The sequence below is a fragment of the Ammodytes marinus genome (genome assembly GCF_949987685.1).
Source record: "Ammodytes marinus genome assembly, chromosome: 10".
Classification (NCBI taxonomy): Eukaryota; Metazoa; Chordata; class Actinopteri; order Uranoscopiformes; family Ammodytidae; genus Ammodytes; species Ammodytes marinus.
The window spans coordinates 21,170,907-21,187,194 of record NC_137214.1 but is presented as its reverse complement, the minus strand read 5'-3'; the positions used below and the strand labels follow the sequence as shown (position 1 = coordinate 21,187,194).

The 16,288-nt window shown below is 41.6% G+C and overlaps 1 protein-coding gene across 1 annotated transcript in view; it reads left to right on the top strand.

Moving 5' to 3' along the window:
- afg2a (AFG2 AAA ATPase homolog A) overlaps positions 1–16,288 on the top strand; it is a 107,954-nt gene that overhangs the window by 81,221 nt on the left and 10,445 nt on the right. Inside the window, exon 16 of the mRNA XM_080035026.1 lies at positions 4,131–4,295. Within this exon, the coding sequence (XP_079891152.1) occupies positions 4,131–4,295 (165 nt within the window). The remainder of the gene's footprint in view (positions 1–4,130; positions 4,296–16,288) is intronic.

Below are 16,288 nucleotides of genomic sequence, written 5' to 3'. Positions count from 1 at the left end.
TCTTCTGTCTCTCTGTTTTCTCTCTTTGTGTGTTTTGATCAGCTTGGCTGATCCTAACGTTGGCCCTACTTCTATTTTTCAAAACTTTCTCCCCATCGCATTGTGCTTGATTGCTCTGCAGGGTAGTCCACAACGCACATTGCCCAGATGTAGTGGTGTATAAATGATTCAATGTTGACTTAAAGCTATTTGGTATTTCTAACCTAGAGGCATTTCTAATTACTAATGGTTCATGTGTAATGGTGCCTATCATGTCAGTGTTGCAACAATGTGGATGATATCCTTCATGCAGACTCTTGTTAGAAGATACTTAGATAATGTATACAACTTTGTTTTGTCTCTGTCACCCACGTCACTTATCTGTTTGTTTGAAGGGCATTGGTACTGTAGTCTTTTCAAGTTGGTCTACCGGGTCCCTTGGTCTAGCTGTTTTTATCCTCATCTCTCCTTTTCACCTCTCCTCCTCTCCTCTCTCCTTCTTCTCCTGCCTTCTGCCAGTCGAGCCAAGACTTCAGGTGGAATGATGCCGTTGTGAAAAGAGCCCGTCAACGCTTGCCAAACGTGCCAAGCCAAGTATTTGTCTCTCGGGGTCCCCCCCCCCATACCTCCTCTTCCTCCTCCCCTCCTACCCCCACCCCTGGATCCTTGAGAACAGGAAGTGTATCTTGTTAAGTGATGGATAGGCCCCCTGCTCTTGCTGAGAGGAAAGGGGGAAAAAAGCCTTTCTTTCCCTCCAGGGCAGTCAGATGAGTTTAGCAGTCTCAAAGCTGAGGGTCGGCTCTGCTTTTTGGGAGCGCCTTAGAACCCTTGGAGCCTAAGCGCCAGGAAGCGACAGGCACTTCTCCACTTTGTGTGCGGAGAGAATTAATGACCGATAAAGTTGCAGGCGGTGTCTTTGCACTAGAAAAAATGCTCAGAGATGTCAAATACACCAAGCTAAACGAGCATTAACAGTAATTGTGCATTTGTGTGCATGCTTGTGTACGTGCATTTGTTGGGAGTGTCTGTTTGCGTGAGTTATTTAGCCGGGGGTCAGCAGGTTTGTGTTGGCAAGCAGCCGCTAGATACTTCCATGGAGAGCAACTCAGGAAGTGTCCCTGGCACGTCCTCTGCTTAGTGCAATATGCAATGCCGCGACTGGCTCGACCTGCTGTGACAACAACCACAGACTGCAATCCTCACTGCACCCGTCTCACCTCCTGCACAGACACAACCCCGTCATTTCTACTAACCTGCAGGAATAACCATGACATCAAGGACTAACTCTCAAATGTGTTGTTTATAGTTGTTTTGTGGGGCAGATCTTATCAAGTTCCCCAAGTCTTAAGCTCCCATGATTTTAAATGAATGCCGCAGCACTCAAACCTGCTATCCATTCATAAAATCCTGTGTATTCATTTTATATCGATGGTTGGTCACCTACAGCAAGACCCTCTACTCCAAAACAGTGGAAGAATCCTGAGACCTGAAAAACAAGAACATTTCCTCTCATGATCCATTACTCCTTTGTCAGCCATGGCTCTGTTGTGGTTACCCAAGGGTAGCTACTAATGTTTGTCTCCAGTTTCCATCCTCTCATGTTCCATACACATACACAGGCACACGAAAGCAACAGATAAAAGGCAGGAAAACTGTCCATCGCTCCAGTAAATGGCAATAGGTTATCCAGAAGGGAAATGGAAGACAAACCATGAACTAAAACTCTACAAATTGCATCAGGCAAACTTTGTAAACAGATTTATATTTAAAAAATCAACATATCAATATATTGTGATATTTATATTTCATGATAATTATATCAATTTCCAGCACCAAAAATATATATTCTGAAAACAAATTAACCTTTAAAACAGGTTGTAGACTACAACCTCTGCTCCTGTAGATGTATCAGTACGGCTAGTTGCCTCGAATTGCCGGGTGCCATTCCCAGTGTTGTGGCAGAGTGAAAGCTGAAAGCAGCATGGCCGACATGGATGACAAAATTAGAGCCGAATACAAAGCCGAATATCGCAATATATTGCAATATGCATCTTATTGCAAGGTATAATGATACAGTGCCTTGAAAAAGTATTCAAACCCCTTACTATTTTCCCTATTTTTTGGCCTTAATGCAGAATGCAATGTGTGGCGGAAAACTAACACTGCACATCACCCTGAACACACCATCCACACCGTGAAACATGGTGGTGGAAGCATCATGCTGTGGGGGTTCTTTTCTTTCTTACTAGGGAAGCTGGTCAGAGTTGATGGGAAGGTGGATGGAGCCAAATACAGGGCAGAAAACCTGTTAGAGTCTGCAAAAGACTTGCGACTGGGGCAGAGGTTCACCTTCCAGCAGAATAATGGCCCTAAACATACAGCCAGATCTACTATGTCTAATGGTCTAGATCAGAGCATGATGTATAAGAATGGCCCAGTCAAAGTCCAGACCTAAAACAATTGAGAATAACCTGAAAGACTGTTCACAGACGCTCTCCATCCAATCTGATACTGAATCTGAAGCTCAAGACATTTTGTAAAGAAAAATTGGCCAAAATATCAGTCTCTAGATGTGCAAAGCTGGTATAGACATACCCCAATAGACTTGCAGCTGTAACTGCAGCAATAGATGATTCTACAAAATATTGACTCAGGGGGGCTGAAAACTTTTGCACACCACATTTTTCAGTTTTTAATTTATAAAAAAAATCACATAACATCCCAATAAAATAAATGTACGTGTGGACAATTTCAAGGGGTATGAATACTTTTGCAAGGCACTGTATACCATACCGTGACCCATGTATCGTGATGCGTTTCGTATTGTGAACTCCTTACTAATATCCAGTCTTAGTATCTTGAGTACAGGGCTGCATCTCACAATGCGTTTTATTATCATTGAGGTTCAAAAGGAATTCTTGAATGAATTGCTTGTTTTGTCTCAGTGCAGTCAAAATCCAAAATGATTCAGCATACAGAGGTGAAAATTAGAGAACCGCATACAATCTTCACATTTAGGAAGCTAGAACTAGCAATTGTTTGGCATTTTGCTTGATAAATACTCATAAATACTCATAGCATTTTTAAATGTACCTACTGAGCAAACAGGCTGACTTCCTATAAATGTCCGTAGTCTATGTATATAAAAGAAAAGAGGACTGGCAGGCTTAGATACGCAGGAATAGCAGTGTGAAGACGAGTTCAAAGGCTGCTGGTCCAGTCTCTCCAACCTTCACTGATCACTCCTGACATGGCCTCCTGCATGGCTTGCGTCTGTGTGTGTGTCTCCTGCCTCGTCTCTGCTGGCCGGGGTTTAGCCCCGCTGTGGGCTGTCTGGCCCAAAGCCAGAGGCTCCACTGTCTTTACAACCAGGCCTCACTGTGTCTTGGTAGAGGAACAACAATGAAACTGTCAGTTCCAGTTGATGTGTGTTATTTCTGTTGATTTTTCATTCCAGTGCATGCTGAAATTAAATGCTAATTTGCAGCAAGTGAAAAGCATTTAGTTATTTACAAATTGTGCTCTTCTTTGGCTAGCTGGCTAGTCAAATTGATACACTCAAACCAAACAATACCACATCGCAGCTCGTCACAGCCCGGTTGAGTAGAGTCAATGGAGACAGGGCATATTTGTCTGTCTCTCTGCCTGTCTGTGTTTGAGAGGCGCCTGCCACTTAATGACGTCTGACAAGCGAGACAGCGGCGGCTTTGGGTACTCAAGGACTGTTTTGGGGTCACAGAGATGTGATCTGTAGGAAGTAGAGATAACGTCAACATTGTCTCCATGCTGACTGCTAGAAGTGAAAATCTTTCATCTCACAATTTGCATTTTAGGCATTTTAATTATTGGCTTGCTTAAAGAGGCGTACAATCAATGCCTGAGTAGAGCATGCTTCAGTTCCATGATCTCCACATAATAAGCAAGCAGTAAGGAGGTCAAAGGTCACAGCCAAAGTGTCCTGATAATATTTTTGTGAGTGAGCATGAACAAAATATGCACTAGATTCCAGTTGAATTTAACATTGAGCAAGACAAATAAGATTTCCCGGATGTTTAGTATTGGTTTGTCAGCCCTTAACTTGATAGAATTATATGTAAGAATTTTAGAAAAATTTGATTGTAATATTATTGTGATTTTTCTCCATCTTACAGGCTCTGATGCGTCCAGGTCGCCTCGACCGAATCGTCTATGTGCCTCTTCCAGATGCTCCAACCCGACGTGAGATATTTTCTCTCCAGTTTCGCAACATGCCCGTCGCCCAAAATGTGTGTCTCGGTGACCTGGTGACTCAAACCAACAAGTATTCTGGAGCAGAGGTGAGTTCCATTTTCTTCGATTGATTTATAGTGAGTGCAACAGGAACATAAAAGACCAAACCAGCAGTCACTGCCTCAGAACCATAAAATACTAATGTTTCCCTCAAGTGTCACCGTGAGGAGATTTATGAAATTATACATAACCACTCATTTAAATATCCTTCATCATAGGAAGTACAGTACATACATACATACATACATACATACATACATACATACATACATACATACATACATACATACATACATACATACATACATACATACATACATACATACATACATACATAGAGATACATCTGAGAACGAAGATCTTCATTAACCATTTTTTTTTTATTATTAAAGTGTAGAGATTGTATATGATTGTTGATATAATGTTTAGTACAGCATTTATTTGTGTAGGTATAAAGGTTTGACAACCATCCAATCAAACTTCTCAGAATGTATGTGTCAGTGCGGGAAAAACCATAGTTTTCATGTCTTATGAAGCATTGAGTTTAACACTCCAATGCAAATGATGCATACATCTTATAGTGACTACTGCTGACCTCCCCAAATAAGAAATTGCATTGCAGGGAGATGTTACTGTGCTTTTCCATGATGACTGTGTTGTGTCTGCACTGTGTCACAGAGCACCCTCGTGATCTCACAGCACACTGGGAGTAATCGTACAAACACTCTTTTGTGTGACTGATTTGTCTCCCTGCATTTGTCTGCCGCGTGATTTCCATTTATTCACATTGTTCTGAGTAGAGAAACGGCTACCGTCCTACACCACAAACATTACAGAGAAAGTTTATAAAAAGGACACTGCTTTAAAAAGAATGAATAACCTTCTGGCCATTGAGAGTAATTCATCAACTTTAAGTTTGGTTGGTGTGAGCACATGTCTATTACAAAATGGTGCAGAACATCACGGCTTTGATAGTTTTCTGTACTGGCTCTGGTTCTCTCTATATCTGTCTTTGTCAAATAAATCGTGTTTTTCTTTGACCTTCAGCGTGACTCAAAGTTTACACATTCCGTTAAGATGTACAGTGTGTGTTTTCAGAGAAGGACCGCTTTTTAAATTATTCTATTTCTAGCGGGCCCGGACAGATTGTTCGAACAGTGATGTCATTGTTGTCCCAGTCATGTTCTCTGTGTGACATGTTTGTGAGTACTGCCGCATACAGAAGAATCTGTGATGAGATGTGACTTTCATTTGGCTGCCTAAGAATGTGCTGTGACGTCTAAAGCAGCTTCTGACCATAAGCAACAGGGTCCTTCTACCTGAATGCATTATCCACCAAATAATAAGCCATGTTATATATTTTCAGATCAGACTTTTCTTTTTCTATTTTGTCTGTAATCCTTTCACTGATTTGCACTAAAGATCAGACGTGTTCCTAAACATAGCCATGTAAAACTTACCTAAACCAGACATGCATGAATACCTTAAAAAAAAGAGACCCAAGGATAGTCAAACCTCATCCAAATAGGCCGTAGGATAAATACACAAATCCAGAATGCACCTTAACAGCCTGAACCTTAACAGACACAAATAGAGAGAGAGCATAGATATGTGCAGCTACATGATGCACCACTATTTAACTGGGCAGTCTTGGTAAAAAATGCATCAAAAACAGGTTTTCAAGTACATTGACATGTACAAAAAAACAGATGCATGTGGACACTCCAAACGTTCTTCCAGCAAGCTCAGAAACTGTTTATAATTTCTTAAAAATCAAGTCTAGTCAGGACAGGAAGGTGTTGAGGTGTTTCTGTCTCTTCTTTTGACGTTATGATCCTCTCGGGGGCAGTCTGAGGTTATCTATAGGGCCTCCTCATATCCTGAAAGCTCACGCTCTCTGCCTGATCCCTGACTCGGCAGCCCCCACCCAAAAAAGCAGCCTAGAGCCGGTGTACACCTGGTGGAGGTATGCAGCAAGAAACCAATCCCCCGCTATCAGGTGTTGTGTTTGGGGTTTCTGCTATAGTGTCATCTGTGGAATGGAGGTTTGTTGTCACTTGCCATTGAGTTCTTGAAACCCCACAAAGTAATGCCACAGTCAAGCTGATAAGACTTTATAGGTGGAAAAAAAGCCAGGTGCCAACCTGTGTTCTTCTTGTTATATTGTACATACCAACACTATAGATACAATTTGATTAGATGAAACTTTAGACACCAGTGATCACAGAGGGAAAGTTTGAGAGAAAACAGGATAGATAACAGTACTAAAGATACTGTTGTGTTTACAAGAATAGAGGACCGAGGGACATGCACGACAAATCAACAAAGTCAATGTCAAACACAATGCCTGTGATGGCTGAATGGTCACATCTTGACTGGCTATTTTGAAACTTGTTTAGGTTTGAAGTTTAAATGGCAAGGCACATACATTTCCAACATGTCTGAAAATTATGGACATTCTGTTGGGTCTGATAGCTGTCAAAAAGAAAGAAGTTGAGAAAGAACCCAAATACTTGACATGTTTAATCATGCCAGCCTTAAGGCCACTTTATTTGTACAATTGTTGAGGCACACAAGCGTGTGGGTCTGTAGTGACATGGCTGCAGCATGCAAGTCAGCCTGGAAATGCCTCTGTTAATGTGACGCATTATTGTTCTCGGTTTACGGTTTTGCATCTCTACTCATTCAAAATGTAACGTCCAAAAAGTCAAAATGCTAGAAAGGAGCAGCATTGTGTATGATCTGACAAAAAAAAATTCTCACTTGTGAACATTTATTTCCATTAGACAAATCCATGAGGCACTATGATACAAAATAAATAAAGTGTGCAGAGTATGCAACCATCCAATATACCATCATTGATGAATTGTGATGCATGTTATGACATGCCATCTATGTGAATGATAGATGTTCAAGTTGGTCCTGCTATTCCCCTCAAATTGTGTTATATTGTATGTTTTTTTTCAAATTTCATATTTATTTCAGATAGCATATAGATATATTATGTGAGAATTGGTTTGCCCAAACACTCTATTAAACATCCTGCTCCATGCCTTAACATTCACACACATTCTCACCTGAAAGTTTCCCAGTACAACAACAGTCTTATCTTTTGGCCACTGACATAAAAGCAATTGAAGCAAAATGCTCAAAACTGAAGCTTATAACTGCTTCCCTATAGCACAGATTTGTCCTGTTGGTATCCCAGTGTAAAAAGCTCAATTTTCAACGATTAAACCACCTTTGCCCCAACATTTTCTTGTGACTTTGTTTTGTTTTGTAACACTACTGTGCCATGTCTCTCTATGAATGTCAAGTGCACATGGTTGTAGAAGTGATGGACAAATGGGCGTATTGAGCACTACCGACTACCTGAAGCTTTGACTTTAATTACATTCCTGGGAGTTCAGAGTGGTGTGAGAGGAGAGACGGGCCCAGGTCGAGAGGAGATAGGCGGCAGTGGGGTCATGCAGGAGGACGCAGTTGTTGTCAGCCCCGAGCTAAAAGCTTGTTAAAATCACCTGTCTTCCTACCTGCCCAGAGTGACACCTGGTTTCCCAACACTCACCTCCCCAAATAAACCCTCCACTGACAACCCCCCCCCCCCCACACACACACACACACACACACACACAATATTGCTGCTGGCTCTCGTTCCTCACCTCTGCCATCACTTTCCCAAACAGAAGCAACATTTGATCCTGTAATCGCAGTGTTGTCTTGAAGAAGAAGAAGAAGAAGAAGAAAGGTTTACCTGAAGGAAGGTGTGATGCTACTCCAATTCTCTCCCATTTACGATCAAGCCCTGACAGGAAAAAGACCTGGAGAATTTATTACACCCTGTCACATGCACTGAGTCAGTTCCTGGCCTTGTTTGTAGCCTGGCTGTGATGCCATACAAGGGAACTGCCGATTATTGCCATAGGAGAATGTTTTCAATGTCTGCTAAAAATAATGGGGGACATGCTAGACCAATTGTAATAAAGAAATTGTGCATAAGATGGACGCTGCTGTACAAGTTGTTATATAATAAGGTTACATATTGTGCAAAATGCACTTGTTCAACATTAATATGGTGTGACAAGAGACTCCCAAAGTACTAGAAAATGACCAACCTAACTTAGCACTACCTCCGCCTGTTATGAACACACACCCAAATGCCCCTGAATTTAACTTGCAGTTAGATTCAAACCAGCAGCTAGATGCAGGGCCAAAGACAGGCTCTAAAATGTTGTGTTTCAGACAGAGGCTGAGAAGAGGAGATTCAGCTATGGGGACTGAGAAATATGAAAGGTGTTTTGGACGTAGTAGTAGGGGAGAACGGGGTAATATGTCACACGGGTTGGTTGTCACAATCGTTATATCTCGGAACCAGAAGGCGCTGTCTGTGAAATTGTGTTATGTAAATATCCAGAATTGGGATCAGAGGTCACCTACATAGTCTTCCTTGGAGTTAGACTGCTGAATTTGAGGTGAGAGGACTGTTTGTGTTTTTCATGTCAAATTGAAAATATTTAGCTCCTCAGTATTTTTCTTCTAGGCTTTTACACACTGGGTTTATAACAAAACACTTGTTACCCATACAAAGTGTGAAGGGTAACCTATAGTTTAGATTGTGGTTAGCAAGCTAATTAGTTGTCAGATGGTCGTTGGCCTTGATGCTAGCAAGAAATTCAAGTTGGGTTTGGTCGTCACATTTTTTGGGGGGTTGGTTGTCACATGTTATCTCAAGGCTGCAGCCAGAAAAGGAACCCAATAACGAAAGAAATTGTCAAGCTGTATCCTCACTGACACCCCAGAGAAGGAAATAATAGAGCAGGAAAAGGCAGCTAGCATGCAAAAGAAAAAAGGGCAACACAATCAAAACAACCCAGTGCATCCCAAACTAGACCAGCTGCCAAGGCTACAGTAAGTTATGTAGGCCTATTTGTCAACTTGACAATGCAATTAAACTTTCAAATTTAGTTCTGCTTTCTTGCCTTCTTTTTAAGATTATTACCATTAAGATAACATTGTGACAAACAACCCCATAGTGTGTGCCAACCGACCCCTTGATGGGGTTGGTTCTCACAATGTGTAAGGGTGTCTTTGATGATTAATTTCTTCTTTATTACAATAAGATAGAAAAAGTGAGGGGTACACATTTCAACCCAACACCTTAAGCTTCAATTTAACGTGGGAATGACTATTGAAAGATGTTTAGGTGATGAGCAGTTCTCACTAGAGTAAAAAGTGTGCCTACTTACCCCGTTCTCCCCTACCACATTACTATTTGAGCCTGAAAATGGGCATAATGTTACCTTTAAATTAAAACATTTCGGAGCACATGAAAAATGTTACTGCAATATATTCCGTTGATGTAAACAGGAAACGAGTAATGACAAACTCTTGAGTGCACAAAAAAAAATCAAACTCCATTAAAGCCACTACGAGTAACTTTGCCCATTGGCGTCCCCTTTGGACAAAAGCGGTAGTATTTTTACGACGCCAGCTGTCGTGAAGCTGTTTTCTAGCTCGTGCCGGGCGTACAAGATTCAAATTATCAGGAAGCAATATAGTGCATGTCCGTGTGTTGAAAGTGTGAGGGTACCGGACTCTTTTCGGCTCCGTGAGAGTGGTTAGTGACACTGCATCAACTAATACCAGTAAGTGCTACACAAATCGCGTTGCTGCGCCACACTGAAATCTGCGACCAATACGGATATGTGAACATAGAGCCTGCACGAGCGAACCGAAAATCGGACTGGGTGTGCGACCAGACCAAAAGCAGTAATAAAAACTATATAAAAATGTCTTTCTTTGCACTGATAGTCTCGTTTGCTGTTAAAGGTAATTTATGATTATAAGAGGAAACTGTTTGAGGCTGTTAAAAAGATAGTTAAATGTTACTCGTAGCTGCTTTAAGAGAGGGTGTCGCAGACCTCCCTGTGCCGTGTGATTGGCAGGTGACCTCCCCGAGGTGAAGTGCAAAAACACCACGGCAATGAGCACTTAACAGATGTTGACAACTTGTTGAGGAAATCAAAAACAAAGAAATCCGGACAAAAGTGGAAGTTGTTGGTTTTGAGGCAGAGCACGTAGAGGTGACGGCAAACGGCAGGCAGTGCCAACCCTCCCTCCCTAGAGATCTCAGTGGTGTAACATGCATCTCCCTTGAAGAGGGGGAGGTTATTGTTGAGGCATTTTAATCAAACCTCAAGCTGCAGCTTTCAGCCAGTATCAGAATATCTTTGTGTTCGGTCACATATGCCTTTACCCTCCATGGCGGTGGGTCCTTTCCCTGCAACAGGGGGAGAGCTGTTTGGTCCGATCCCAGGTGTCTGAAACGCTTGGCTGACAGCCATTCAAACTCACTGGCGCAATTGTTTTCTTAACTCTTTTTTTTTTTTGCTTTTCACACTGGCAGGAGCAAGTCTGTTCCAATGCAGGACGTACAAAAAGGAAGATCTACAGTCTGTCTTGACGTCAATATTCCCCCTTTCCTAAATTACTGAGCGCCTCTACAGCTTCCTTTCAACAAAGGCATTGTATTAAGTTGTAACTTGATAAAGAAGTGGTGCATTTTTTGCATCAGTTAAAAGATATAAAAGTAGTTTAATGATGAGTGATGATGAGATTTAGAAGACAATGAGAAACTCCACATTTTCAAACAGAAGCCTGAACAGACACAGGGGATTTGCAGAAACTTGTGCGCAAAGATTAAAAGCTGTAAAAAAGAGTTTGACCACAAATAAGGCCTTGGAGCACAACACACACTCGCACACACACCTACACACACACGCACACACACACACGCACACACACACACACACACACACACACACACACACACACACACACACACACACACACACACAGCAAAAACCACCCTCACAGGAAGACAAATGGTTTCCTCTTAACACCTGTTGTGGTTGAGGCTGATCCTCCTCTGGCTCTGTGTGTCGCCTGTCTGATTTATGACCCAGTATTTGTTTTTGCAAAGATTTTTATCACCAAGGACACAGGCGCCAAAAAAGTGCATCAACAAAACGTTTTGCTGTTTGAATAAAAGTCACATTTCACAACGTAAGGAGCCGATACACCCCATCAATCCAGGTCTGTCTTACAGAGAGAAAGAAAAAACAGATCTGCAATCAAATAAACATGTTAAACATGAATGCGTGTCTGACGAGGTTGGCAGTGGAGTTTCCAAAATAGAGTTTAACCTGTGTGTGTGTGTGTGTGTGTGTGTGTGTGTGTGTGTGTGTGTGTGTGTGTGTGTGTGTGTGTGTGTGTGTGTGTGTGTGTGTGTGTGTGTGTGTGTGTGTGTGTGTGTGTGTGTGTGTGTGTGTGTGTGTGTGTGTGTGTGTGTGTGTGTGTGCGCTTGCGTGCTTGTGACTGTGCAAGTGTGTTTTCTTTCTATGGGGTTGACCCCAGAAGCAGTCACTGTGCCACTCAGAAAAACACATTTGATATGGAAAACCAAATCAACATCTCAACAAAGCCTTTTACACCTCTGTAACTCTGTCTGACTGACACCTCGCCTCACTTCCTCTCCTACGAGCCTTTTGCCTCTTGCCAGAGTAATAGGTTGTTTTTAGTCGACACTGCAGGTTAAATAAAGGTTAGAAAAGAAAACATTTCCTTCAACGCGACAGACAGCGGGTTGCTGTGTCTTGCAAAAGGCCAGCAATTGCTGAGAGGGAAATCACTCCAATCTGCCCTCATTTAACATTTTATATATAAGGCCTGTGGTGTGGTTTATGCGCGAGTACATGATGAACACAAATTGAAATTTTCCTGGGAAATATGATCCCTCAAGCATACTAGTGGCACTGTTTTTCTTTGCCAGACAGGGAGACAGAACGTGGGTAGCAAAAGCCCCAAAAAAACAAGTGGAGCAAGAACGGAAGAGCAGAAAAGAAGGGAGAGGACAGAGGAGTTGAGAGGTGTATGCCAAAATGTGTGTAGAACAACCTGAAGGTAGCTAATAAAACTAGAAAAGGACAGCAGAGCCTTAAGGAAAAGACACAACATTGTGGATACACCCTTAACGTAGTTAGAGTTGTATTAGAGGGACTTGTACGTAAGCTGTGATGTATCACTTTTGAAAATGGTTTAACTAATGATGACGTCTTTTCTTTCTCTTTTAGATTAACATTTTAATTATTATACTATATATTGGCATATTGTACTATTCCATACACAAGGGATTTGTCACTACTGGCTCACTTATGGTGACTAATGTTTACAGGCTTTACATAGACGCTATCTAAGTGACATCAGTGACTTTATTCCACCTCTGTCCTTGTACTTGAGCATGTCACAGATAAAAGTGATGATGTCTCAAACACAATTGACTCATAAATGCATTGTGCCATTTTTGTGTAATTACCACTCGTTGCTGCTTTTTGGCAAAAAATAAACCAGTAAGAGTTTGAGGCCCCTCGAATTTCAGAGAACCTTTTTATTTCGCTTGAACTGAAGTGGCATCTGGCCATGAACATTTTGATTTTGTGATATAACATATCCTTTGCTAAGATTTGTACCACGATCAAAATGTCGCAGTTAGTCTCAATTATTCACAGGTCTTTATGTGAACAGCTTTCACAACAAATATTTTTAGAGCTTAGACAGAAAGACAGAAATCACTTAATAAGATTAATATTTATGATTTTGTTAAAGGAAATGTGTGTCATCTCTTCACCCATATTTCAATATTTATTTAAATCAGTTTGATTCATGCAAAGAGGTTCATCTGTGTTTTATATTGTTGTTTATGCTTGAATTAGTTATGTATATGTACATTCACTGCGTGTCTACAGCTGCTCTGTATTTTAGTGTGTTTGAGTGATGGAGAAAAACAGGAAAAATAACTCTTCAGTGGGGCACATCACACAGGTGGAGTTTTACCCACCTTGACATTAACACACACACACACACACACACACACACACACACACACACACACACACACACAGAGAGCTGAGACTCCAGGTTACTTCAGTGTGGGTGTGTTTGGTAAATATGCCACCCTTGCCTTCCCAAGTCCAGGGAGAATGTGGAGCTTTCATTCGTCTGATTAAGGGGCGAGGACAAATATGCCCTTAAAGACATGGCCCAGCTATACACCCCCCCCCCCACCCAACACACACACACACACACACACACACACACACACACACACACACACACACACACACATTCACAGACAACTTTAACACTGTGTAGCCTCAACACAGGTGCTATCCCACATGGGTCTTTCCAAAACATAAGGTTGGTAGGGGGCTAGGGGCCTGAGACGATAAAACTCAACCCCCTGACATGGACCCTATTTGGCAGCTTTTGTAGGAGGTTTCCATCTGCAAATCATTTTACTTTGTTTATCAGTGAGTCATGCAACAGGGGAGCATCCTCCCCTTTCATGACAAACATTTATTGCGTGGCCAAAAACATTGAGCCTCAACTTAAGACTCTGCATACATGACACGTTACAAATAATATTTCTAGTTACCAAAGGCAGATCTGTTATGGCATTTAACATTTGTACCAGAATGACTTAAGCCTCGCGGGTGGAGCAAAATAATGTACGGTTTTGTGCAACAGTTAATCCATTCAGTGGCAAAGAAGAAAGTGCAAAACATGTATTTTTTTATTTGAATCAGCTTTATTATTAATATTGGCTAACTAGCAGCTAGAAAAATATTTTATGAGAATAATAAATTAAAAAAACTTGGCTACCTATTCAGGTGAAATCAGGCTATGACATTATTTTGTGCTTTAATGTTTTTTTAATTGGGAGGCTAGTTTAGTTTTGAAGTGAATTGTAAAACCAGAAATGTGAACTTAATAATATAGCCCAGCTTAGTAATATTGTATAGTGTTTCAGGCGTAAGCGTTTCTACTCAGACATTCAACTGTTTCTGTCTGCTGGAATATTCATGTGTAAAATCTTCCCTTGGTCTCTATTGTCTCAGCTGTAACATATGGTGAGGAGAAGCCCACACGGACACACTGTCATCCTCAGAGTTTTCTATGGAATCTAAATTCCTCTGTCGAGAGCGCAAGCATGTGCACGTTCATCCACGGCACACACACACACACACTCCCCACTGCTATTTATGATCATGTACCATTTTTCCACCCCCCCCCTCTCTCTCTCTCTCTCTCTCTCTCTCTCTCTCTCTCTCTCTCTTTCTTTCTCTCTCTCTCTCTCTCGCTCTCTCTCTCCTTCTCTCTTTCCCTCTACTTGTAATCTTAAATAGGTTTCACATGGAGCTGTGGTCAGGCCCTGTTTCTCATGGCAGAGTAATGTCACTGCAGACACTTCCGCATTGCCATTTTAGATGAAACATTTAATTTTTTGTAGAGAGTTTGGGCTCTGCACCCCCAACTTGTTAGCTTTATGTATTATTTAATTTCCTCTCGGAAAATTGGATGCAGCGTTGTCTTTCTTTTTATTAGTTTTTGCCTCTTCAAGTGGGGGTTTGGGGTGGTGATAGTGTGGTGGGGTTGGGGAAATTGTAGTTAACTAATCAATTTGTTGGGCCAAAGGAAATGTAATTTGTATCTATTTTGATAATCCATAATTGCTTAAATCAAATCAAATATTATCAATGATATAACCATTTCCAACTCCTCAAATATGAAAATTGGCTGTTTATCTTTGTCTAACAAAATAGTAAACTTCTTTATCCGACCACTTATCAGTCAATTAGCAAACGGTAGATTAATCAATAGCCCCTTTTACACAGAGATTGCGGCATATTGACGGAACAACATCACTCCAATATGCCGGCTTTGCTTGCTTCTGTGTTATTTACACAGAACCAAGCAACGCCGGCCTACTGGTGCATCATTAGCCCCTTTTACACAGCGTCCGGAATGAAAGAGGTGCTTGTAAACAGCGTCAGGTGTGACGTAAACATTTAGTGCCTCGCCGGTCAGCTGCTTTACAACAACAACACTGGCCGGTGATTTGAGAGCAGAAGTGCTGGAGCTTGCAGTAAGAGGGCCATATTTTACTGTCCCCACGGTGTGTCGGTTGATCTCGCGACGCGCTGAGTCCAACATCTCTGGGACTGTTAACCAAACTGACAAAAATCACTCCGCTGCTCACTGCTTCACCTCTGTGTCTGTGTGTGTTTGTGTGACAGGTTGGCTGTGAGCTAGTCTCTTTGTAAGGGCAGAGATCTGCCAATCAGAAACACACATACACATACACACAGTGTGTGAAGTCACGTTACTGTAGACAGAAATAAAGTGTGGATATACGCTCAGATTTAGGATAATAATAGCGGTGGCGATCCGGTCACAGCCTAGCTTAGCCTAGCTTTCCCATTGTACAACTTCCCCTGGGCAGAAATAGACTCATGCACTCTGCAAAATGAAGCGTGGGGGTTTGGATTGAGCAGCGGACTTTATGACCAGCTAGATTATACGCCGTTCCTTTTATTTGGTGATTTTTACGGGACATCAGGCCGCCGTGGTTAATGTTAAACACACGTCCTTCAACTGCTAACATGGTCGCACGTTTAGAACATAGGCTATGGAACGTCAAACGCCCCCCTGTTCCGCAACAACAAGCTGGCCGCATTTAAACAGAGAGGTGGAACTGATTGTGTCGGGAATCTTACTACCCCCCGAGGTAGTAAAATTCCCGGAACAATCTCTCGCACCTTTCTTCACTCGTTCCGCAACGGTCGCATTTATACAGCAGGGCGGAGGGCCGAAATTCCGGCATATTCACGGCTTTCACTGGCTGTGTAAAAGGGGCTTATGATAACAAAAAAAAGTATTTGAAGCCCTTGTGCTCAACTCTAAAGTCTTGTTTGAATGATGAATTTTGAGTTTTTTTATGTTATTTATTATTTAATTTTTTGTGTCAAGACTTTGTTGACAGTAGTAGTAAAATATGTGCTCCTTGGATTTTATGTTAAATCAAAGGACGTTATGCTGTTACGTTAGTACATTCTTGAAGTAAACTGTAACTTAGCTGTGACTTACAAGGGTTAAATACGTGTTGGATTTGTCAAGTAATAATGTGATTGCTTGCTATCTA